The sequence below is a fragment of the Brachycentrus maculatus genome, unplaced genomic scaffold (assembly GCF_059751285.1).
Source record: "Brachycentrus maculatus isolate JH-2025_06_01 unplaced genomic scaffold, ASM5975128v1 h1tg001045l, whole genome shotgun sequence".
NCBI lineage: Eukaryota > Metazoa > Arthropoda > Insecta > Trichoptera > Brachycentridae > Brachycentrus > Brachycentrus maculatus.
The window spans coordinates 115405-142040 of record NW_028281754.1 but is presented as its reverse complement, the minus strand read 5'-3'; the positions used below and the strand labels follow the sequence as shown (position 1 = coordinate 142040).

Genomic DNA, 26636 nt, shown 5'->3' with positions numbered 1-26636 from the left:
AAACGCAGTGTTATCTTGATCGTTTACACATGAAGGAAAGGTGATCAGCCCTCCGCTTCAGGTACCAGTCCAGGGTAATATTGAATAAATATTACAGTGCAAAAATCACTAATATTTATTTGACCCCCCTGGGAATCGAACCCGGAACCTCCAGAACGGTAGCCGAGCGTGCTGACCATTACACTACGGAGGCGGACATACCAACAATACCAACAATAATAAGCCAAAAATACCACAAAAATATTTTTCCTTTTTTTATATTCTTTTGCATTTTACAATACATTATAATTACTACTACAAAAAAAAATTTATACAAAAAAAGATTCCACAAAGGCATGACCTGTATGTGGGTATACATCATATTTTTGGTTATAATAAACGGCGCTGGCAAGAATACAATAGATATTATTAGAAATAAAATACACTAAAAGTGGTAATATAAACTACAAATATTTGATTTTAACAGAAAACGAAAAATCGAAAAGCTTGCAAATGTGTACTATATGAGTTATACGTTTAAAAGAAGAAGTTACCTACTGAAGATATATTTTTTTAATAAATAAGTTATGTAAAATTGTAAAATTTTAAATCGAAACAAACTTAGTAAATTAATGTGTAACATATGTAACAGAAAACAAAAAATCAAAAAGATGAAAATGAAAATTCAAAGTGGATAATTGTTTTGATTTTTCGGCAAAGTACCAGGGCTGAATGATTCGAGGGGGGTGTTCGGGTGGCGGGTTGAAGCGGCCCCAACTGCGCAGTATCGGATCGATGCGCGCATCTCGGCGGGGTCCGGGCGAGCCGCACGCCCAGTTCTCGCCTAACCGACTCCCCGTCGTATAGCGCTCCGCCCGCACCGCTGAAAGCCCCGCCGGACCGTGCAAACGGCGCTCAAACACACGGGAAACTGCCAAACACGCGTCGTAACACGGCAACTGATCGCTAAGCATTAATAACCTGTGAAATATATCGTCGAGGTTTGTTTTTTTGCGACTTTTGTACCACATTTTAACCGATTTTTCATGAATTTTCTTACTTTCCTTCCACGCGCACAGTTACAATCCTAACGTGAATACATTGTATCATTTTTCAATAAAAAAAACCCTGCTGGATCTTTTAAACCGCGTTAAAACACACGGAAAATTATCAAACACGCATCGTAACACGTAAATGGATCACAAAGCATTAATAACCTGAGAAATATATCATTGAGGTTTGTTTTTTTGCGACTTTTGAACCACATTTTGTAGATTTTCTTACTTTTCTTCCACGCGTACAGTTTCAATCCTAACGTGGATACTTTGTGTCATTTTTCAATTTTAAAAAACCCTGCTGGATCTTTTACACACACACGGAAAACTACTAAACACCAGTCGTAACACGTTGATAGGTCGCTAAGCATAAATAAACTGTTAAATATATCGTTGAGGTTTGTTTTTTTGCGATTTTTGTACCACATTTCAACCGGAATTGCTGGTATATTTTCTTACTTTCCTTCCACGCGCGCAGTACAAATGTTACAATACTATGTGGATCCTATATTTTAATCTTTTTTTTTACAATAAAAATCCTGCTGGATTGTGAAAACCGCGTTAAAACATACGGAAAACTACTAAACACGCGTAGTAACACTTGATTGATCGCTTAGCTTAAATAACCTGTGAAATACATCATTGTGGTTTGTTTTTTTGTGACTTTTATACCATATTTCGTGGATTTTCTTACTTTCCTTCCAAGCGCACAGTTTCAATTCTAACGTAGATACTTTGTATCATTTTACACTTTAAAAAAAAACCTTCTGGATCTTTTAAATCGGGCTTAAACACACGGAAAACTATCAAACAGGCGTCCTAACACGTCAATTGATCGCTGAGCATAAATAAACCTGTAAAATGTATCGTTAAGGTTTGTTTTTTGCGAACTTTATCCCATATTTCGTGGATTTTCTTACTTACCTGCAGCGCACACAGTATGAAATATTTAATCGTTACGTGAATACGTTGTAGCAGATTTTAATTTAAAAATCCTATCTAGGTCGTATAAAACCGCGCTAGAATACACAGTAAACTACCAAACACACGACGGTAACACGTTAATAGGTCGCTAAGCATAAATAACCTGTGAAATATATCGTTGAGGTTTGTTTTTTTGGGATTACTGTACCACATTTTAACCTATTGTTCGTGAATTTTCATTGTTTCTACGAGCATAGTATGACATGTTCAAATGCTAACGTGGCACATGTTTTATTTTAATTTAAATAATTCAAATAGATAACATAATTTGATCATTTTTATTAAGGCGTTTGATGAAATGTGCTTTAAACTTACTGAGAAGTAATTGATCAAAATATGAGTGAAATTTTCAGTTAAATTTCATAGCATTTACGATTTTCAAACATGTTTTAATCCCAATATTAAAAAAAAATCTTTCGTAGACGTTCTTGTGTATATACATAGTTTCCATACTGTATTGAAAAATAATTAAATCAAAATAAAATACGTAAAAAAACACAGTTAATATTATACTAAAATGACACTTTTTATTTGTTTAATTTTTTAAATATAATTATTTGTGCATATCGTTACTATCAAAATAATAAATTTCCTGTTTATTAAATATGTTAATAAATTGTTACAGATTCGTTAAAATTCGTATAATTCATATTATGTTTTAAAAAACGTGACGTGTGTGTATTGTTGAAAGTGCAAGTGATAACTCCGATTCCTTTCTGATGTTTGACCTTTCGTGTTCTAAGGTAATTAGCATACATTCCTCTCATGTTTCCCCCCTATTACTCATTTTCACTTTCTACAACCTTAATTTACACAAAACACACTGCAGAAAGAGTCAAATCATTCTGCAGGAGTTTGATACATTAACTCATGTCCCCATTTGATATAAATCTCCTCCTTTTCATCTGCAAATACAAAATACTTAATAATAAACATGTGGAGGTTCTCGCCAAAAGGTTACATTTCCAATATTGCACAAAAATCATTTTAATGCAAATCTGATCTGTTTACTGTATTCCAGAGAAATCTTAATTAAAGTTGCGACAAAACGTGACCAATCCTGTGTTAAACCAATATGAAATATAAATAAATGAATTAACAATAAATATGGGAGTCCAACACTGCAATATATCGTTCCGAACATTTTTAATTTGTTGCTGACGGATGTTAGAGGTCAAAATAAAATATGGAACAAAGGCAAAATACAGGGATGGGTAAATGATCAAGAGTTAAGTTTATGAAAATTGTAAAATGTTTATATTCTCTTAATTTTTTTCTCTTTTTTGTGTCTATATTAGGTTAAAATAGTTAAATGCAATAAAATGTATTAAAAAAGAACTCCACTGACAAGACACACAAGGTGGCTTGGTGGGTCTCAGCAAAAAAAAATGTTATAAATATGTATACATTGTGATTTAAATAAATGTTTACAAATAAAACATACATAAATAAATAAAAATCATTAAATTACACCAAAACAAAAAAAAATTACAAGCCTTTCTTTTTTCAAGCAAAAATTTCTGAAATGTAAAGTTTTGATGAGGACCTCCATAAATATCCTGTATCATCTGCATAAACAAAATACTTGATACAAAATAAATGATACGTCATATGTAATTGGTCCAAGTATAGTACCCTGAGTAACACCAATTGTTGTATCATTGAATGAAACAAAATCATATAGTTTTGACCAGTTTTGTCTGCCTCCGTAGTGTAGTAGTTACCGCATATGGCTACCGCACTGGAGGTACCAGATTCGATTCCCAAGACCCTCCTCGGCCATAATAAACATTATTGTCTTTTTTACTATGTTTATTTTAATATTACCCTGGATTTAATCACAGAATTGATTACTTTACTTTCGTGTAAGCAACCATCAAGATAAAACTGCGTTGTATAGAGGCAGTGCCCTTTGCACCATTGGGTGTGGATAAAAGATTTTTGACAGATGGAGTGACTTTTTATTGACTGTCTAAATTTCTTTATTAAAAACTGATACTCGTATTATTTTTTGACATCTCATCTGACATGAAGAAGAATATGGAAGTCTGGGCATTTACGGGGCTGACGACCGTAATAGGCTGGTTCAAGTGATCACTTTATACACGTGTAACCACGTTCACCAATTCCACCCATTATTGACAACCATACTATTCGAATTCTTTGAAATTCTTTATATGTGAACCAATTTCGAAACGTTGTTCTTGAATCATTAGAACTTCGCTAGAGACATCTATTGGTGAGATGAAAAGAAACTTTTTACTAAGCAGAAACTCTTTTATTAAAAACTTCAAAAGCAGAAACTCTTTGGACACACTCAAAATATTATTTTTTTTAAGAAATGATAATACTGTTTTTACGATCAAGACAGCTATTAGATTACAGAGATTTATTGCAAAATTTTCAAAGTTCCTTTAACCTAATATGATTTTTTTGTTCAATGACTCAAAGCCTGTCTGAATTTATTTATCAAGAACTGATAATACAATTGCACTCGATGTCGCTGCGGAGTGATGGGTTGTAAATCAGGGTTTACTGCCAGCCAGTTGCGGGGATGTTTTTATTATTATTTATCGCTACCCCTCCCGGTTATAAGGGTGGCTCTTCACTCTTCACGACTCAGTGGACTCCGCACAGAAGGTGTGATATAAAACTTTACGACCCGAAATCGTGGATATTTCAAGTGTATTTAGGATTTAAGGATGTTTTGGGATGGATTTCTTTTATTTGATAAACATGTTTTCATCGATATGATAAATCGCTCACTACTTTCAAGAACGTCATAAATAAAAAAATGTCAATTTTCAGTTATGCATGTTTTCGGAATGCCCAGAAAATGTACTATATCCCAGCAAAAGAGGCATATTTTTAACTTAATATTTACCCGCTACAGGGCAGAAAATGTTGTTTTTGCATTTTGAAGAAAAGGTTTTGTTGAATTATTTTTTTAAATATATTAAATATTTATCAAATGGAGAAAAAATCTTCAGGTTTTACCTAAAAAGATGTGTTGCACAGTAAAAAGTTCAATTAGTGGCTTGATATTTATTTTTAATACATTGTGTTATATTTTTAAACTTTAAAAACGTTTTCCTGAAAAATCAAGTTTTTTGATTTTTGACCGGCTTCTTCTTTAAGACCCAGTATTCGATAAGTCGGAATTTAATTTTCTCTAAATCAAGGTAACATATAACGTAATTGATTTTTTCTTTAAACACCGTTTTTTTATTGAAAAAAAAATAGTTTTTCCTTGAAATAATTCATGGTTTTGAAAAGAAAAAAATTATATAAAGGTAAGGAGTTAAAAAAATACATATTAAAATATTTTTCTAAATATATTCTTTAAAAATATCCAATATGCATTCCTTAAAAAAATCGAGCATAAGGACACGTCCAGTCCTGAGCGTGGCTCTGCGCATTCTGATTTAAACGCTTGAGATCTGGGCCTTAAGGATATTTTGGGATGGTTTTCTTTTTATATGATATATATGTTATCCGGCTTTTTCTTTTAGTTAAAAGTAAATAGATATTACTACTGCTGAAACAAATAATGTAAAAAGTAATTTGATCAATCGTAATAAAGATGAGCAAATAATTACAACGCTATATCGTAGGTATACTGGCAAAAAACGTAAACTCTAAAATCCCTGTTACTTAAAGCTTTTAGCCTGAATAAAATACCCGCTATAAGCTTCTAGTTAGCTTTACTTGTAAAACCACATAAATATGACATTTCAAACTAATGAGTGTATTTTTCCAGTTTATAGATTGCTGAAAACAATATAGTAATGCATCTAATGATGCAGTCGGAATTGCAAATTTTCGAGATATCGTTTTTTTTCTAGTATACCCATGATGTAACAAACAATAACATAATATGAAAAGAGAGAACAAGATGTTAAAAACAATTAATTTCTTATCTAGATTTTTTCTAAGCCTTGTTGTGACGTGTGCAAGCAAGCAAAGGTTCATACGGAATATACGTTTTTTGCCAGTAGATGATACACTCACGATATAAATACATATATTAATTAAGCAACTTCAAATTTTATTTATTGTTTCGGTATTCACTTTGTGGTAAGACGATGATGAAATTGTAAATGAGAACACTTGTTTTTTACCACTTGAGTTTTACATATCGCTCACTCCTTTCAAGAACGACATAAATAAAAAATCGTTAATTTTCAGTTGTGCATGTTTTCGAAATGCCCAGAAAATGTACTAAGTATATCCCAGCAAAAGCTGCATATTTTTAACTTAATATTTACCCGCCACAGGGCAGAAAGTGTTGTTTTTGCATTTAGAAGAAAAGGTATTGTTTAATTATTTTTGTAAATATACTCAATATTTATCAAATGGAGAAAAAACCTTCAGGTTTTATCTAAAAAGATCTGTTGCACAGTAAAAAGTTCGATACGTGGCTTGATATTTATTTTTGATGTATTGTATTATATTTTAGAACTTTAAAAACGTTCTCCTGAGAAATAAAGTTTTTTGATTTATGACGTTCTTGAAAGGAGTGAGCGATATATATTTTAACGACTAGTTTCGGAAGCTTATTAGCTTATGGAAGCTGATTAATAAAATTAGTTAAATATCTGTGTTAAGCAACCCTAAAGAGGATCAAGTTAACTTATGAGGCTGTATACTCCATCCTGTACATCCCTCCTGTTAGTGCAAAGCCATGTGACGATGTACTATCGATCGCGTTTCGTAATACGGAAGCCTTCAGTTGACCAGACTCTCGCCCGTTTATTTGTATGATCAACCCCTAAACGATGTCGTATAAAACGCGTGCGTAGCCTACTTAGGGGTGGATTTGATTTTGAGTGAGTTTTCTAAATGTAAGTGGTGAAATTTCCATAGCAAATTTTCGACACGTTTACTTTGTGTTTTTAATATTAGTTTTACTTAGTATATACATACCAATATTTCAGTAATTAAAACTTATATTAAAAATATTTATGTTTATTCTATTACAAGAGGTATTCTAAAATTTATCTGTTAATTTGTATTTAATAATGGACTAAAATGGTATAAGAATATAGACATAAAAATAAATATTCCATTCATAATATCAAATAATAAAATTTCAACTAAAAAAATAAAATATGGTACTATATAACATTTCGTATAACATTTGTCCTATTTTTTATTTAAATTTTCTGTTTTAATATTTATTGTTTCGGCATTAACTTTGTGGTAAGACATGATAGAATTATAAATTAAAAACACCTTTTTTTCATCATTCGATTAAAAAAACTTTACTCTAATGGTAATAAACAAGTGTTTTTATTTAAAATTTGTATTTTAATTGGTAAATACAATTAATCTTTAACTTTTATTGTGTCACGTGATTCGATGTATTGCACAACTATTTCAAACACCGTTATGCTGCGGAAAAGTATGTGTTATACAAAGTAACTCTTTTAAGAGAGTGGTATTTACCGAGTGAAGTTTAAATTAAAAAAGATATGTATTAATAAAAAGGAGAAATAAATGAACAAATTGACTGCCAAATCAATCAATGAACTTAACCTCTGTGAATGGTTATATACTAATATTAATAACATTAAAAAAAAATAAAGCAAAAATGACTAACCAAAGTAAATGCTTTAAATATTAATAATATTGAGAATACAATGAACTAAATATTAACATTTTATTTATTTTTTGACATCTCATCAAAGATGAAGAAGAATATGGAAGTCTGGGCATTTACGGGGCTGACGACCGTCATAGGCTGGTTTAAGTGATCACTTTACACACGTGTAACATTCACCAATTCTACCCATTATTGACAACCACACTACTCAAATTCTTGGAAGTTCTATATATATGAACCAATTTAGAAACCTTGTTCTTGAATCACTAGAACTTCACTAGAGACATCTATTGGTGAGATGTAAAGAAGCTTTTTTATTAAGCAGAAACTCTTATATTAGTATGTGAGATCCGAATCCTGGATTATAATCACACACATGAGAAACGACAGAAAATACCATTTTCATTTTTATTATTAAGCTTATAATTTGACCAGACTTCCATATTCTTCTTCATCTTTGATGAGATGTCAAAAAATAATATGAAAATAACTCCTGTAATTGGAGATAATCCAGATTTTGTGAACAAGTATTTGGACACACTCAAAATGTTGTAAACATTTTATTTGTTTTAATTCAATATTTTATAAGTAATAATGTAATAAATCTGTATTAATTCATATCAAAGCTCGCTTTGATTTTCATAGCACTGAAAAATATTTTTCATGAATGAAAATAGCCGTGATAATATTCTGATGTGAAAAAGCTTTTATTCCTGAGCTTTTATTCACGGCTCGAGATCAGGCGTAAAACGTAATGGACATCAGACTCGACCATGAAACTTGACGTTGTCTAAAATGAAATCTTTGCCAAACGATGTTGGCTGTGGATAAAAATATATTAATACATTTTTCAATGGGGTGTTTTTATTTTAAGGTTTTTCTATTACGTAATTTGGATTTAAAAAGAAAAAAGCATAGTTTTGATGTTACATTTTTTTCAATGTTTTTTTTTCAAACAAATATAAAAAAGCACTCTAAAGACGGACAGAAAAGTAAATATATAAAACTACATAAAAAACTAACTAATTAACCATAGTGGTGCTTTGCTTGGTAGCCAGAGAGAATAGAATGCCACACCTCTTAATGACATAATTTAATATTACATTTAATACAACAAGGTCACTGTTCCTATACTTATAAGTGCTTTGTTTTTTGACTAATCAGCTTACTAATCATTATACCGCTTCCCCACAGGGGTAGGCAGAGAGAACTACACTTATCTGTCTTTTAAAACATTTCTTACCTCTTTCACATTCATACATACGCTTCAATTATTCCGACTCAAAATACTACCTCAAGGGCGCTTACTTGATATATACTACGTACTACGGAAAATATATTACTGAAAAATCTACATATATTTCATGACAAATATTGGTGTTAATTTGGAGAGTTCGATCAATTCGGTCAATTCGGTCAATTCGGTCGATTCGGTCAATTCGGTCAATTCGGTCAATTCGGTCAATTAGGCCAATTCCGCAAATTCGGCCAATTTGATTTAAATCTCTTAATTTTCGTTATATCGAGGTTCTACCGTATTATAATTTTGAAATTATCATTAAAATTAGCCTTGCTGAAAACGACCAGCACATTTCCATTTTCTCAAGTAAATCTCAAATTATGTAAACTGGAACAAAGACAGCATTAAGACGGAGGCATTAGTAAAAATTATTCTCAAACATTAAGCAAAGGTTCTGGTGACCTAATTTGGCACTGAAAGTGATTGTACTTTTATCGTCTCATTAAATGCTTAACCTTCAATGTCCCAAATGAGACTTTGTTACAAATGTGTATTTATTTTTTATCTTTGTATCAAACCTTGAGGTAAGAGGCGCAAGCCTCAAAAGTTCACATATTTAAAAAAAAAAAAAAAAAATTGGTGTATAAAACGAATGATCAAACGAATTAATAGTATCAATAATTGATTCGGGAGTCACTTTGTGGTAAAATCTATCCATTTTTAATTAATGTTTTACTTAGTAAAAACCAGTATTTCTTAAAATCTACTGTGACACTGTTTCGATGCATTTCGCATCATCTTCAAACACCGTATGTGAAAACAGACAAGAAAATTCAAAACGAGAATCAGGGAACATGAATTATATTTGATAAAAATAATAATTTTTCGGAATTCGCTAACCATTTAATAGATAATAATCACTAATTTAACCACAATAACGTAGAAATCCTTAATATAATTTATACGAAAAACCATAAACTGCATCATATAGAAACAATAGAAATTCATAAAAAATATATATCAATAATCCCATTGAAAGAAAAATGTGTCACAGTAGATTTTAAGAAATGTGGTGTTTTCTAAGTAAAACATTCAAAATTTTCAAACCCTTATCCGCACCCCAATGGTGCATAGGGCACTGCTTCATATAAACGCAGTGTTATCTTGATCGTTAACACATGAAGGAAAGGTGATCAGCCCTTCGCTTCAGGTACCAGTCCAGGGTAATATGGAATAAATATTAGATTTAAAAAATCACTTATATTTATTTGACCCCCCTAGGAATCGAACCCGGGACCTCCAGAACGGTAGCTGAGTGTGCTGACCATTACACTACGGAGGCAGTACAACATTAATTAGAAATAATAGTATGCTAAAATTTAAATGACGTAAGATGTAAGGTATATTTGTATATATATTAGAGAGAGAGAGAGAGAGATTTGCCTCTTCTAAATTCATGCATCTACTCATACAGTGTTTTTTACTACTACAACTACTTCTACCATCACGCCGTTTCCCCGCAGAGGTAGGCAGAAAGGATGGAACGCCACACTCTTCTGTCCGGACATACACTCCTCGCCTCCTTCACATCCATACATCTAGTCATACATGCTCTCCGATTACGCAGACTTTTGACACCACCAGATTTCAAGTTCTGATTGATCTGATCGTGCCAAGTCTTTTTCGGTCATCCTCATTCTATTTTCCCGCTCACATTCGCCACATATATTTTCTTAGTCATTCTCTCGTTATCCATTCGCTTCACATGTCCATACCACCGTAAAAAACTCTTCCTAATCTTTTCAATTATTCCTTGTTGTGTTTTTTTAACTGTTTGTTATTTCATTTTAATTATCACGTCTTACTTTGTAACCAAATTTAACATTGTGTGAAAAAAGCTGAAATATCTAACACAATTTTAAAAGGAATTGATTGACGCTTTTCATGACGTGTTTTACTAAAATACTTTTCCAATAGCCAAACACAAGATTTGATTTCAATAATAGTTGATGATTTACTTGTCTACCAAATGTTTTACTCAACCCGACGCCTTTATAAATATGTGAGTAGGCTTGAATTAAGTTAACCTAATAAATCGGCGAGGCCAACCCTTAAAACACCCTCAGTGAAAACAGGTATAAAATACATTAAGCTTTCTTTATCTGTGGCCTATGGCAGTGATCGCCATACGGTAGCTCGTGAGCTAACGGAAGCTCGCCGAAGCTTTTTCGGTGGCTCGCGAATTAAATTTGCCTAGTAAAAGTTATTATTACGTAAATTTTTAATCACACCACTTTTTATTTTTTATTATGTTTACACACAAATATTTGTGGAGGTCCTCGCCAAAAAGTTACATTTCCAATATTGCACAAAAACTATTTTGTATGCAAATCTGTACTGTTTACTGTATTCTATCGAAATCTTAATTAAAGTTGCGACAAAACGTGACTAATCCTGTGTTAAACCAATAAAGAATCATTAAATTACACCAAAACGTAACAATTTTACAAGCTAGAATTACTTATTACTGAAAAGCATTTTTAATGGAAATGTAACGTTTTGGTGAGGACCTCCATATTTAAAGTACGCATTATATGTTTTATTGTTAATCTGATTATTTAAAATAATTTAAAAATATATTATGTACGGTACGATAAGAGTCGATGGTAAAAAAAAACTATAAAGAGGGAATTTGTATAGGTAGCTCACTAGACAAGATCAATTTCTGAAAGTAGCTCACATCCTTATCGAGTTTGGAAACCACGAGTCTACGGTTCACACAAGTACTAAAATATACCCGGATTCACTTTGTAAATCTGAAAATATTTAACTATTTCCTAGGGTAAATTTCACAGGGTAAAAAGTCTTATTATTGACACCCTCCCCTAGTTATTGACACGACTGATTTGATATGTGAATATCATCTGATAATGGACACGTTTGTCCGCCTCCGCAGTGCGTGTTTAACTACCAAGATGGAAGTCCGGGGTTCGATTTTTTTCGATTGTTTCGTATTACATTTTGACATCTCAATATCAATGAGGAAAAATATAGAAGTCTGGGTATTTACAGGGCTTACGACTAGTCATAGGCTGTTTTTTTAGAACTCATCCATATATCATCAATCTCATGACACTTCAACTTTGAGTTCACAAAAGCCATCTTTGATTGATTTGAGAAAGCTTTTATAATGCCCCTTTTATTTATTTTTAAATGTAAAAATAACTCCTCTAAGTTGAGAAGCCCAGATTTAAAAATTGGAGTTATTTAAAAAAAATTGACATTTCAACAGAATGATGAATATTGTACGTGTGTAAAGTGACAGGTCGTAATCCCAGTAAATACCCAGGCCTTCATATCTTCATCTATGTTGAGATATCAAAAAGTTTAAAATTTAAATGACCTTACGGATAATGGAAGCAAGTCATACAACTTTAATGGAAATGATCGAAGTTTTTTTGACCAAAAATTGATTTTATTTGATGTATTTCTATGTTTAATATCTGTTAATTACAGCAAAGTTTTTTTATTGTGATTTATGTGCTTTCCTGGGAGGTGCTTAATTGTGATATGTGAAAGTAATTCTTAAATGCATGTAAGGATAGTTTTCGCATATGTTTATAGTCACAACATTAAAAAAAAAAGTGTTTCTGCTCAATACAAAGCTTATTTTCATCTCACCAATAGATGTGTCTAGTAAAGTTCTAGTGATTCAACAACAATTTTTCAAAATTGGTCAGCCCCGTAAATGCCCAGAATTCCATGTTCTTCTTCATCTTTGATGAGATGTCAAAAAAGAATATATTGATAGTTGTTTGACTGTCATTTCTTCTGTGACCTGAAAAGTGTGACGATCAATTTTCTCGAGACTAAAAATAGCGTCAGATGACATTGCACCCTGCCGGCCTCACCCTCTTCCGGCCAGCTCAGAGCTTCAGGGATCTGACCCAATTCGAAGCCTTTTTTCAAACGAAAAATAAAACTTACAAAGACATATTGTTTTATTATTTACGACCCTTGGACAGTAATGACGGGGTTGCGTTGTTAGAGGGGTGATAAGACAAATATGGAAGTGGTATTATAAGTCGAAAGTGTCGTGATTTCAGTCATTGAAAATGTATGGGATTTTATCGTATTTTCATTAATTGATTCGGCAGTCACTTTGTGGTAAAATATATACATTTTTTATAAAATTTTTAATGATTTTAGTATATAATCACTAAGTACGGTGAGTGGTTATATACTAATATTATTAACATTTTTGTTAAAAAAATAAGTATATCGTAGTCATACAGGAGAAAGTGGCCAAGTGCATTTGTTTACAAAAACATGATCATTGACTATTTGATATCTTACTAGCTTTAATATTGCCCTGAAAAAAATCCAAAGCGATTTTAAACTCGGAAGTATAATATATTGACTTGTTAAAAATGAAAAACTGCATTGATGTTTATTATCTTGCCAACCAAAAGTGACTTAAATGGCCCTCCTGAACGTTTTACGTTTTGTTAGTTGGTCACTTTCTCCTGTACGACTACGATATGACTAACTGAAATGAATACTTACAAAGTAAATGCTTTCAATATTTTGAGAATAAATATATCCATTTTAATTTTAAGTTAACGGTGTTTGAAATGATGTGGAATACACCGAAACACGTGTCAAAATAGATTTGAAGAAATATTGGTAGTTACCAAGTAAAACTGATTTTATTGCAGTATTAGTTTCAATAATTTAAATTCAAATTTCAGGTTTTTATACAGGTATTCCACTATTTGTGATTTATAAACAAGGATTCTGACAAACCCGTGAATCAAATAACTGATATTCAAAAATATACAAAAATACAAACAAAAGGGCCTCTCTGCTAAATACAAAACTTACTTAATTCAATTCAAGGTCATCCTGTTAGCTAACACATGGAGCGACGCATAAATTATATTTGATATATCTATATATATATATATATATGGCTTGGCCATGTACTCCGCATGCCTCCTGAGAGCCTTAATCAAGCTTGCCTCTTTTACAAGGCATCAGGTTCGCGCCGCCCAGGACGACCACTGCTGACAATTCGTCGGCAGTTCTCGTCAGAACTTCGGGACGCGAATCTGACTTGGGAGGATGCAAGGGAGCTGGCAGCCGACAGAAAAACCTGGAGACAGTTTGTGGACTCCATATGCTCCACCTAGGGAGCGGATATGGATATGATGATATATATATATATATATAAACAGAGAGTAGTGTATTTGTCAAACATGGCTAGAATGGTGAATGTTACACGTGTGTAAAGTGATCACTTACAATTAGCCTATGACAGGTTATAAGGTTTCCTAGTATGTGAAACAATTCATAAACTAAAACTTCGTGTATTTAATATATGATTTCTGCCGACCACAGGTGTAATCTACTATATATAAACTACATATAACAAATAATTTAGTTTTATTTTAACCTCCCTGGGAATCGAACCCGGGATCTCTAATACGATAACCAAACGCGCTGACCTGTTTTAAACATACATATTTTATAAATTCAATTCCAGATAACACTAAACTTTCTCATAACTCCAAATCTGGGTCGCTATTAGCATTTCGTGTTAACACCTTCGACCCGCTTAGTCACGATATCCGGAAATTGATTTTCGCCCAACCGGAGAATATAAAACATCAATAATGCAATGAGACACTAAGGGGTTTGGTCAGAATAGAAGTTGGTTGGGTGGCAAATATATGTACATATATGTACATAACGAAGTATAGATAATTATTTGAGAAATTATGAATGTAAGAATTTATTTTTAAATCAAACACAGATTATTTGAGTCTACTTAGTTTTACTTTTTTTTAAACACAAAAAAAGAATTTCGTGACAATTGTTTAGCCTAGCTTTGGCATTTTAAAACGAACATTTTGAAAATGCCACACTAATAAAAGAGTTTCTGTTCAATAAAAAGCTTCTTTTCATCTCACCAAAAGATGTCTAGTGAAGTTCTAGTGATTCAAGAACAATGTTTCAAAATTGGTTTATATATATAGAACGTCCAAGAATTCGAGTAGTGTGGCTGTCAATAATGGGTAGAATTGGTCAATATTACGTGTAACGTGTGTAAAGTGATCACTTAAACCAGCCTATGACGGTCGTCAGCCCCGAAAATGCCCAGACTTCCATATTCTTCTTCATCTTTGATGAGATGTCAAAAAATAATATAAAAGTTAATTCATAAATTAAATGTTCTACAAATTAAACGCCAAATCAAAAAATATATTATAAATGTAATTGATGATACTATGATAAACATGATAATGATATGATGATACTATGCTTATCGGATAGTGATAATAATTAAGATGAACATTATGATATTATAATCATGATGAATATTGATGATTTTATGACAAACATGATTAAGTGAAAATTTATGATATGATGAACAAAATTATATAAACACCTAAGGATATCGTAATAAACATGATGAGTATATAATAAATAGAAAATGATAATTTTTGATGTTATTAAAAAAAAATGATAATAATAATTGATTATGTTGTATGGACCGTAATGGTAGTATAATTATAATGATAAGTGATGAAATTATGATGAAAATGATAATAGTATAATGGTTATGATAATTAATGATATAATAAGTGATGATGCTATGATAAACACGATGATAAAATAATGAAAATGATGATAAATCTGATGATAATGATAAAATGTAAGGCATGTAGAAAGCTAAGCTAGCAGTGTACAACGTTAATCTGATACTAACCCTTATAAATATATATATTTATATATATATATATATATATATATATATATATATATATATATATATATATATATATATATATATATATATATATATGTATATATATATATATATATATATATATATATATATATATATATATATATATATATATATATATATATATATATATATAATATATATATATATATATATATATATATATATATATATATATATATATATATATATATATATATATATATTTATATATATATATATTTATATATATATATATATATATATATATATATATATATATATATATATATACATATATATATATATATATATATATATATATATATATATATATATATATATATATATATATATATATATGTATATATATATATATATATATATATATATATATATATATATATATATATATATATATATATATATATATATATATATATATATATATATATTATATACATATATATATATATATATATATATATATATATATATATATCTATAAGTCTAGAGCTTTCCACAGGTACATTTATTTTCGTAAAACGTGATGCACGTCACAGGAAAACTCGAATCGAATCACGCTCGTATGGCAGCCGCAAATGAATACTTATGGGGTCCCAAGGATGTAGGAAAGAACCCCTACCCAGACAAATTTGAATCTATTCATCCAGCGGGAAGAGCATTTTTCTTCCAGACTTTCCCGGTCGCCGTCGGTGGCGCCACACATCTACCCTCAAACACCAACCCTCATCTCTCATCCCCCTTTATTTTCCTTTCGGTATAACTCCGGTATTCGTATTATTTTTGTCGATATTTCTCTGAAATTCTTCTTGGAATTTTCACGACGCTTTCTACAGCTTTGGAATCTTTAATGATATCAGACGAAAATGTGCACTGTTATGACGTTGGTATTAAAGAGTTTGATAAAATGATTACATGTTTACTAAGATTTAAAAAAATCTTCAATATGTTACTATATAATTAATTTTAATAATATTTTTTATTGTTTCGGTATTTATTTTGTGGTGTGATATGTTGATTATTAAAAATAATAAAAAATACTCGTATAATACCACTTACATTTTATTTTATTACACACGACTAGTTTCGAAAACTACAGTTGTTTTCATTGACAGTTTTAGTAATCACCTGTCGCTGGAAAAAAATCGATTCGAAACTAGTCGTGTATAATGAAAAAAACTCATTTTTTTAATGGATTCGGCTGTCACTTTGTTGTCATTTATCCATTTTCAATTTAAATTTCACTTTGTAAATACAACTATTTTTAAAAATTTATTGTGACACGTGTTTTGAAAATTTACCATTTTATTACAAACACTGTATGTGAAGCTAAGTTAAAATTTTTGAGTATGTACGACTCAAGACTCTAAAAATTATGCTTAGATTTGCATCGAAACACGTGTCACAACAGATTTTAAGAAATAGTGGTATTTACCAAGCGTAATTTAATTTTAATAACAATAAGTTTATGATATCATATATATTCTTTTATTTCATGTTTTTAATTTATTAATTAATACAAAGCATGTATTGTTTTTTATTCAAAGGAAGATGGAAAGCTAGGCTTACAACCTGGCATTTGGCTGTCTTATGTAATCGCTTTATACACTTGTGTAACATTTACCAATATATACAGTGAAACCCCTATTTGAGGTTTTTTTAAGGGTCTGAAAAAAGCTTAAATGGAGGGTAAATGTAAATGGGAGGTATTGAAAAAAGCACAGTTAATTTCATTTCTTTTGAAAAAAATATAATGACTTGACAAATAAAACGAACGAAAAACGTAAAAACTGCACGTAAATGTCAAAAAAGCGTTGAAAATGGAGTTAAAAATAATGACAAGATATTTTCAACGTAAACTGAGGGGAAAAAAAACGTAAATGCGGTAACCGGTTAGTGCGTTTAGCTAGCGAGCTTATATTAATTTATGTATTAATTTTTAAATCAAACACTTATTTGACTAAAAAAAAAATGTGTTAGATTTTACAATAAATACATGAATAAAAACGGAGTTCTACAAATTAAACGCCAAATCAGTAAATACGTTACATACGTTTTAATACGTTACACCTCTGCCTCACATATCGCTCACTCCTTTCAAGAACGTTAAAAATCAAAAAACTTGATTTTTCAAGAGAACATTTTCAAAGTTTAAAAGTATAATACAATGTAGTAAAAATAAATATCAAGCCAGTTATTAATTATTTTACTGTGTAACAGATTTGTTTAGGTAAAACCTGAAGGTTTTTTCTCCATTAGAAAAATATTTACTATATTTAAAAAAATAATTAAACAATACATTTTCTTCGAAATGCAAAAACAACACTTTTTACCCTGTAGCGGGTAAATATTAAGTTAAAAATATGCCTCTTTTGCTGGGATATAGTACATTTTTGGGGCATTTCGAAAACACGCACAACTGAAAAGTGACGATTTTGGATTTATGACGTGAACTTGAAAGGAGTGAGCGATATCTAAGAATCGAGTCGAGATTCAGGGCGAGCCCAGTAGGTAACCTACATAGAGCCGATGCAGTATATTGATTTTTTCCGATTACTTCAGTTTATTATTTACTGACAACCATAAGGGAAACACGAACGTGCATTAATATAGACAGGAAAAAGGAAACATGTAGTTTTTTTCGAGTTTTTAGGTCTGTTGTTACTAATTGGAGCACGACCTGAATAATTTAGAAACCTCCTTTTTGTTACATGCGCGGAATATAACATATTAATCATTTCGCCCATTTCATTAATAATATTTTTGTATATTTTCCAAGGACAGGTTACACGTTGGGTTCATTTTCCTAGCAGTGGTATCTGCAAGCCTCATGTCCCGCATTTATTTTTAATTTATTTACGGCTAATGTCTTTAAAACAATTTTGATAAAAATATGAACAAAAGCAGTAAAGGTTTTTTTTTTATTATTATTTTTTTATATTATTATTTTGTCCGCCTCCGTAGTGTAATGGTCAGCATGCTCGGCTACCGTTCTGGAGGTCCCGGGTTCGATTCCCAGGGGGGTTTAATAAATAAAAGTGATTTTTTCACTCTAATATTTATTCAATATTACACTGGACTGGTACCTGAAGTGGAGGGCTGATCACCTTTCCTTCATGTGTAATCGATCGAGATAACACTGCGTTTATATGAAGCAGTGCCCTATGCACCATTGGGGTGCGGTGAGGGATTTATATATTATTATTATTATTATTTTTAAATACTTTTTATTTTATTTTTTTTTTACAGTAAAGAATACTTTTTAAAAAATCATCACTTACAATTATCATCACTATCAATAACAATTCTTCGTCATCTTTGATGAGATGTCAAAAATAATATGAAAAATAACTCCTACAATTGGAGATAATCCAGATTCGTGAACAAGTATTTGGACACACACAAAATGTTGTAAACTACAACCCGATAATTTGAACCATTATTAACGACTTTGCGAGTTACATAGTTTTGAAAAACAGCCCTTACATAACTACCCCGATATAGCCTCAACTAACCACGAAAATAGATTTTATCGGCTGTATAAATATATCTGATATAATCTAATTTATTTTCATCCCTTCTTGTTATATCTTTCATACATCCGTGACATTGTATTTAATGCCTATTTTTAGTGCCACAAAGTATTAACATAATATGAAGAAGATAATCAATAATTTATTTATAGAATTGAATGAAGATTGGAAATGTAAATATGAGAAATTGGATAGCGTAATGTCTTTTCAAGTAAGTACTACAAATGAAAGTGGAAGAGGCGAAGAAAGTTTGCAAAGACAAGAGTGGTTTGGCGTTCTATTCTCTCTGCCTACCTTTATGGAGAAGCGGCGTGATGGTTAGTTAGTTAGCTAGTTAGCTAGTTATTTAACAAATCATATAATACATTGAAAAAATATGGTAATACAAAGACGAAACTATTTTAAAAAAATTAACACTTGTATTGTAATTGTATTAAACAAGTGTTAATATATATTTTTTAAATAATCAATTTGTCATTCGACAAAGTTAATGCCAAACCAATAAATAATACAAAGACGACATAATACATTTCATTTAGTAAATTATGGTAATATAACAGATTATTTGAACGATCACGTTGTTCATAAACATATCGTAGTCATACAGGAGAAATTATAAGGGTTATTTCTCATTATTTTTTTAACATTGTCGTCTTTGTTGAGATGTCAAAAAACAACTATAATTGGAGAGAATCCAGATTTGCGGTGAACAAGTATTTGGACAAACTCAAAATGTTGTAAATAAAGCGGTCAAATTATAAGCTAAAAATAATAAAGTGAAAATGATATTTTCTGGCGTTTCTCATGTATGTGATTACAATCCAGGATTCGGACTTCACATACAATTGAAAGAGTTTCTGCTTAATAAAAAGCTTATTTTATCTCACAATAGATGTCCATGTCATGTATGTATCAAGTAAATGCACAGACTTCCATATTCTTCTTCATCTTTTTACAGTGGAAACATTCTTTCAAATTGTGAATCTAGGATATACGACTTCTTCCTATGCTGCGTTAACCTTCCACTTTGCTTGTAGTGAAATACTTGTATCGAACAGCATTTTGTTCTCTGGTCCATTACTACGCTTTGACAACCCTTTAGCGTTGGATGATACTGACGAATGTCTTGTTGTTTGGCCACAGACGAAGCGAGTTCCTGGGATGCGTGTCGTTCCCTGTGAGGCATGCGCTTAGGCGCGCGCTCGCGGGCCCCTTCCGGCTGCATGCGGCCCGACCGCGCCGCACCGCATCCGCATCCATGGCCGCGCAGCTGGACCAGTCGGAGGGTAACTATACTCCCATTACTAGAAACATGTCATAGTCTTGTTCTAGCATTTCTATTCATATGCCATTCCACTACTGAAGGTTAGGTTAGACTGGGGTTGGAACCTACCTTTTCTAGAGACATCACGATATTCCTCTATCATTTCTAATGTCTCTCCACTATAGAAGGTTGCGACAGGTAAGGTAAGGTTAAACCTACTCCCTTTAATAGAGACATCGTGATCTTTCTCTAGCATTCCTGGTGCTTTTCTAATACTAAGGTTAGGTTGGGTTAGGTTAGATCTACTCCCTATTACTAGAGACATCGTGATCTTCCTCTAGCATTCCTAGTTCCTTTCTAATACTAAAGTTAGGTTGGGTTAGGTTAGATCTATTCCCTATTACTAGAGACATCGTGATCTTTCTAGTATTCCTAGTGCTTTTTCACTACTGAAGGTTGAGTAAGGTGAGGTTAGTTTAAACCTACTCCATTTAATATGGACTTCATGATCTTCCTCTAACATTCTTAGTGCATTTTCACTACTGAAGGTTGAGTTAGGTTAGGTTAGTTTAAACCTACTCCCTTTAATAGAGACTTCATGATCTTTCTCTAACATTCCTAGTGCATTTTCACTACTGAAGGTGAGGTTAGTTAAAACCTACCCCCTTCAATTAAGATCTCATTATCTTCCTCTAGCATTCCTAGTGCCTTTTCACTATTGATGGTTGGGTTTGGTAATGTAAGGTTGGGTGAATTGCATTTCTATCAATATCATGATTTCTCAAACTCTTGTAGTGCCTTTTCTATACTTAAAGTAAGGTTAGGTTAGGTTAGGTTAGATGATTTACTCAACTCTCTTCACCACAGACAACATGATCTTCCATTAGAATTCCTACCGTCTTTCCACTACACAAGGTAGGTTGCGTTAGTTTTGCTTATATTACGTCAGGTTACTTGAATTGACCAATGATAAATCCCTAGCCCCGTAAATGCCCTGACTTCTATATTGTCCTTCATCTTTGTAAAGATGATATCAACAAAAAATATTGACAAAAAACATTTTTTTTCTCGTACCATACATGGTATAATCCATTAAAACAAGAAATGTCTTTGATTATCCATTCATAACCCGAATAAACAGAACAAACAATGCGTCACACATCTGCAATGAATAACTTTCTCCGCATTCAAACAAAAAACCTATATCCGCCAGCGAACAAAACCCAGAAAGCTATCATTGAATCCATTCAATTGCCCTCGTTGGCATCCCTCCAACAGACTGCCTCTTCTGGATTTCGCAGAGATTTGTTTTAATTTTTGGTCTGGTGAGAATAATTTTCTGTGGTGTCACAGTTTCAATTTCTGGTCGAGTTAATATGCCTCTCTCGAGGTCCTCGCAAATTGGGTTGTATGTGAAAAGGCACTAAGCTTGGCTTAGAGTTTCGGCGATCTAGCGTGCTTGTTCGTTAAACCACAATTGTTTTTTTAAAGGATCAAAATACTTGTGATGGTTTACTAAAATTGTGTTTAACTAAGAAAATATATGTGGCGAATGTGAGAGAGAAAACAGAAGGTGGACGACCGAAAAAGACTTGGCACGATCAGATCAATCAGAACCTAAAATCTGGCGGTGTCAAAAGTCTGCGTAATCGGAGGACATGTATGACTAGATGTATGGATGTGAAGGAGGCGAGGGGTGTATGTCAGGACAGAAGAGTGTAGCGTTCCATCCTCTCTGCCTACCCCTGCGGGGAAACGGCGTGATGGTAGTAGTAGTAGTAGTAGTAGTGTTTAACTATGTAAGCTTTTATTCTAATAAGGATTGAGTGATTTCATCAATTGATTCGGCAGTCACTTTGTGGTAAAATCTATCCATTTTTAATTAATGTATTACTTAGTAAATACCACTTTTCTTAAAATCTACTATGACACGTGTTTCGATGCATTACGCATTATTTTCAAACACCGTATGTTAAGCTAATTCTTAATTTTAGATTTGGGTCCTTGGGACGTTGAAGGTTGAAGACGGGGTAGTAGCTGTTTCTTTTTTTTTTTTTTTTTTTTTTTTTATTTCTTATCAATGTAAACATAGACAATAGGGGGGAGGCTCTAGTCATTGTCATATTGGTAATTATGGGTTTGTTGTTATTTTTTTATGAATTTCTATTATTTTAAATGTTGCAGTTTATGGCTTTTCGTATTAATAACTAAAATATAAAATTCACCAATAATATAAAACCAGAATTTTACACAAAAAAATTATTTAAGTAATACATTAATTAAAAAAGGATTGGGTGATTAAGATAAAATAATAAGTAAAAATCTTGACAAAAACAATTTTTTTCATGTACCATACATGGTATAATCCATTAAAACAAGAACTGTCTTTGATTATCCATTTATAACCCCAATAAACAGAATAAACAATGCTTCACATTTGCAATGATTGGTGTTCATTTCTCTTCCCTTTTGATGTCAGGGGTGATACAGGGTTTCATCATTCTCTCTCTTCTCTTGTACCCTTGTTTTGATGTTCATTTCTCCTCCCATTTGATGCTGACTCTAGTCTCTTGTGTCCTCAGGGTCCCCCCTGGCGGGGCGGCTGGCGGCGCAGCAGCGCGAGGCGGACGAGCACCTGTTCCTGAGGTACCTGGAGCTGGACCCGCTCGAGGGGCCCGACGCGGCTCCGGCCGCCGTGCAGCGCAAGGCCTCCTCCTCGGGCGGCCGCGCGGGCCGCACGCCCTTCACCACCACTAGACGGTGAGCCGAGACTATTCCTCAAACTTTTGCAAACATTACTTAAGACTATTCCTCAAACTTAGCAAACATTACTTGAGACTATTGCTCAAACTTAGAAAACATTACTTGAGACTGTTTCTCAAACTAAACAAACATTATTTAAGACTATACCTCAAACTTTATTTGAGCAAACATTCCTTGAGACTGTTCCTTAAATTTTAACAAACATTACTTCAGACTGTTGCGCAAACTTAAACAAACATTATTTGAGACTGTTGCTCAAATTTTGACAAATATCACTTGAGACTATTTCTCAAACTTTAACAAACATTACTTAAGACTGTTTTTCAAATTTTAGTAAACATAACTTGAGACTATTGCTCAAACTTTAACAAATATTACTTGAGACTATTGCTCAAATATTGACAAACATTACTTGAGACTATTGCTCAAACTTTAACAAACATTAACAAACATCACTTCAGACTATTGCTTAAAGTTTAACAAACATCACTTCAGACTATAGCTCAAACTTTAACAAACATTACTTGAGACTATTACTTCATAACTCATTCGATTCACATACCCAAACCATCTCAACACACCTTTCTTAATTTTATCGATAATGCTTATCCCCATCCTTGAATTCTCTACTTACATTTATCACCATTCAAACATCTATCATACATCGAACGTAGACTGAACGCTTAATATAATTTCGACTGCATTCAGTCTACTTTCATCCTTCTTTCGCCAATTCCATGATTCAGTTTACATTATTTTTATTACGTACAAGCATCTTAGTCAAAATTAATAAAAAAAAATCTGCAATCTTTGCAGATTGGACCGAGGTAACGACCAGGGATTCGGCTTCTCGGTGCTGTGGACGCGCCCGCCGCGTGTGGAGCGAGTGGACGCGGGGCGCGCGGCCGAGCGGGCAGGCTTGTATCCTGGAGACTACATAGTGTTCGTGGACAGACACAACATCGTCACTATGCCCGAGAGCCAAGTGCTGACGCTGATCAAGTAAGCTCTTCAACCTTTTTCTTCATATTTTCTTTCCATAGATCCTGAAGATCTGAGTGTACCATCGCCTTTTGATCTTAGGATATAGACTGACACCGTGACATCTCTCCACCGTTTTGTCTGGGGGTCTACGTTCTTCGGGGTTTCCTTGAGGGCGATACGTAGAAGTCTGTTTTCTGATACTCTGTTGACATGCTCATTCCAGTATCAAATAAATAAATAAATAAATATTGTACAGATTCTGTATTGTAATATATAAACAATATATATGACCCAATTTCGAAACATTGCTCTTGAATAACTAGAATTTCACTAGAGACACCTATTGGTGAAATGAAAAGAAGCTTTTTATTGAGCGTGCATGAGAAAAGTCAGAAAATATCATCTTCATTTTATTATTTTAGCTTAAAATTTGACCATATAATTTATTTACAGCATTTTGAGTGCGTCCAAATACTTCAAAAGTATATGCCCAGATTTATTTCATACCATATTTTTCTTCGTCTATGTTGAGATGTCAGAAAAAATATATGAAAATTAACTCCTATAATTGGAGATAATCGAGATTTGTGAACAAGTATTTGGACACACTCAAAAAGTTGTAAATCACGGAATAGTTGATATCTGGTTATACGATAATAGTCCGCCTTTAGCAAGGCCCATTTGTGAATACTGGCGATATTTTCAATATGCAAATTTCGCTAGCTAGCTTTTAACACGTGTCCTTCGCTTCCAGGTCCAGCGGCACCCAGCTCGTGCTGGAGACGTTCCGGCGCGCCCCGGGCGAGGCGCGTCCCGGCGCGTCGCGCCTGCCGCGCGGCTCGGTGACGTCACACGCGACGCTCTCGGACGCGGCGCCCTACTCGCCGGCGCCGCTGCCGCGCCAGCTGGTCGCGCGGCTGGCCGCCGACTGCTCGGCCAACCGGCCCTCCACGGCCTGCTCCAACAACACGGCGCGGTCGGACGCGGCCGCCACCAGCGTGGCCAGCAAGAAGCGGCCCGCGCTCACCCAGGTGGCCTTCACCAGGGAGGTGGGTAACGGCATCATTGTGTGAGGGAGAAAAAACATCTATGAGTCTAACCTAACCTAACCTAAAGCAACGATTATGATAGGTTAGGTTAGGGTAGATGGAACAAGGCATTTACTAGTGCAAGGTTGGATTTACTAGGGAATTAGGTTGTAGAATCATTGTGAGAGGTAGATGAAAAACATCTACGACACATCGCTCACTCATTTCAAGAACGTCATTAATCAAAAATCGTAAATTTTCAGCTGTGCATGTTTTCGGAATGCCCAGAAAATATGTACTCTATCCCAGCAAAAGAGGCATTATTTTAACTTAATATTTACCCGCTACAGGGCAGAAAATGTTGTTTTTTAATTTTGAAGAAAAGGTATTGTTTAATTTTTTTTAAATATACTAAATATTTTTCAAATTGAGAAAAAACCTTCAGGTTTTACCTAAAAAGATCTGTTGCACAGTAAAAAGTTCAATAAGTGTCTTGGTATTTATTTTTAATACATTGTGTTATATTTTTAAATTTTAAAAACGTTCTCCTGAAAAATCAAGAATTTTGATTTATGACGTTCTTGAAAGGAGTGAGCGACATAAGAATTGATTGCCCAACCCAACTCTAAACTAACCTAACCTAAAGCAACGATTACGACAAGTTAGGTTAGGGTAGGTGGAACTAGTAAATCTAAGGAGGTAGGTTGTAGAATCATTGTGTGAGGAAGATGAAAAACATAAAATAAGAATTCGCCTATACTAAGCTAACCTTACCTTGCAAAATGATTCTGGTAGGTTGATCAAAAACACGCAATCCAATTATATCAGCTACAAAATGTACAAAACTGTGTACGTATGTTGAATTGTACAACGATGAATTGTACAATTATATAATGATGGAACGTACAATGATGAAGTGTACAGTGATATTGATGAATTGTATAATATTGCCATATACAATGATGAATGTGGCAAATGATGAATGCATAAATGTTATGAATATACAATGATACAATGATGTATGTTTACAGTGATGTAATGTACAATTACGAATGTGTACAAAACTGTAAAATAATTTTCTGATATGCTGATTACCATATTTTCTGTAAAAACTATATAAAAATTCTGGTCATATTGATTAAATACCTGGTATGGCATATCATGAAAAAAGTGAGAAACGTATATTTTAAGTGCTTACTAATAAATTTATTTTAAGTATATGATTAAGTTTTTTCTATTTATTTCTTTTTACATATATATTTTTGCGTTTATTGTAAATTCATTTTTCGTCTTAATATTTGCTTTGTAAATTTATTTTTTTAGTTTAAATTATTGTGTATATAATTTACGACTTCAGAAAATTATTTTATTTCATGCTTTTGGTTTT

At 32.6% G+C, this 26636-nt stretch overlaps 1 protein-coding gene across 1 annotated transcript in view; it reads left to right on the top strand.

Annotated features, from left to right (window-relative positions):
* LOC148299622 (uncharacterized) overlaps nt 1–26636 on the top strand; it is a 97227-nt gene that overhangs the window by 12249 nt on the left and 58342 nt on the right. Inside the window, exons 4-7 of the mRNA XM_088275879.1 lie at nt 20354–20496; nt 23057–23234; nt 24054–24239; nt 24976–25270. Coding sequence (XP_088132005.1) covers nt 20354–20496; nt 23057–23234; nt 24054–24239; nt 24976–25270 — 802 coding nt within the window. The remainder of the gene's footprint in view (nt 1–20353; nt 20497–23056; nt 23235–24053; nt 24240–24975; nt 25271–26636) is intronic.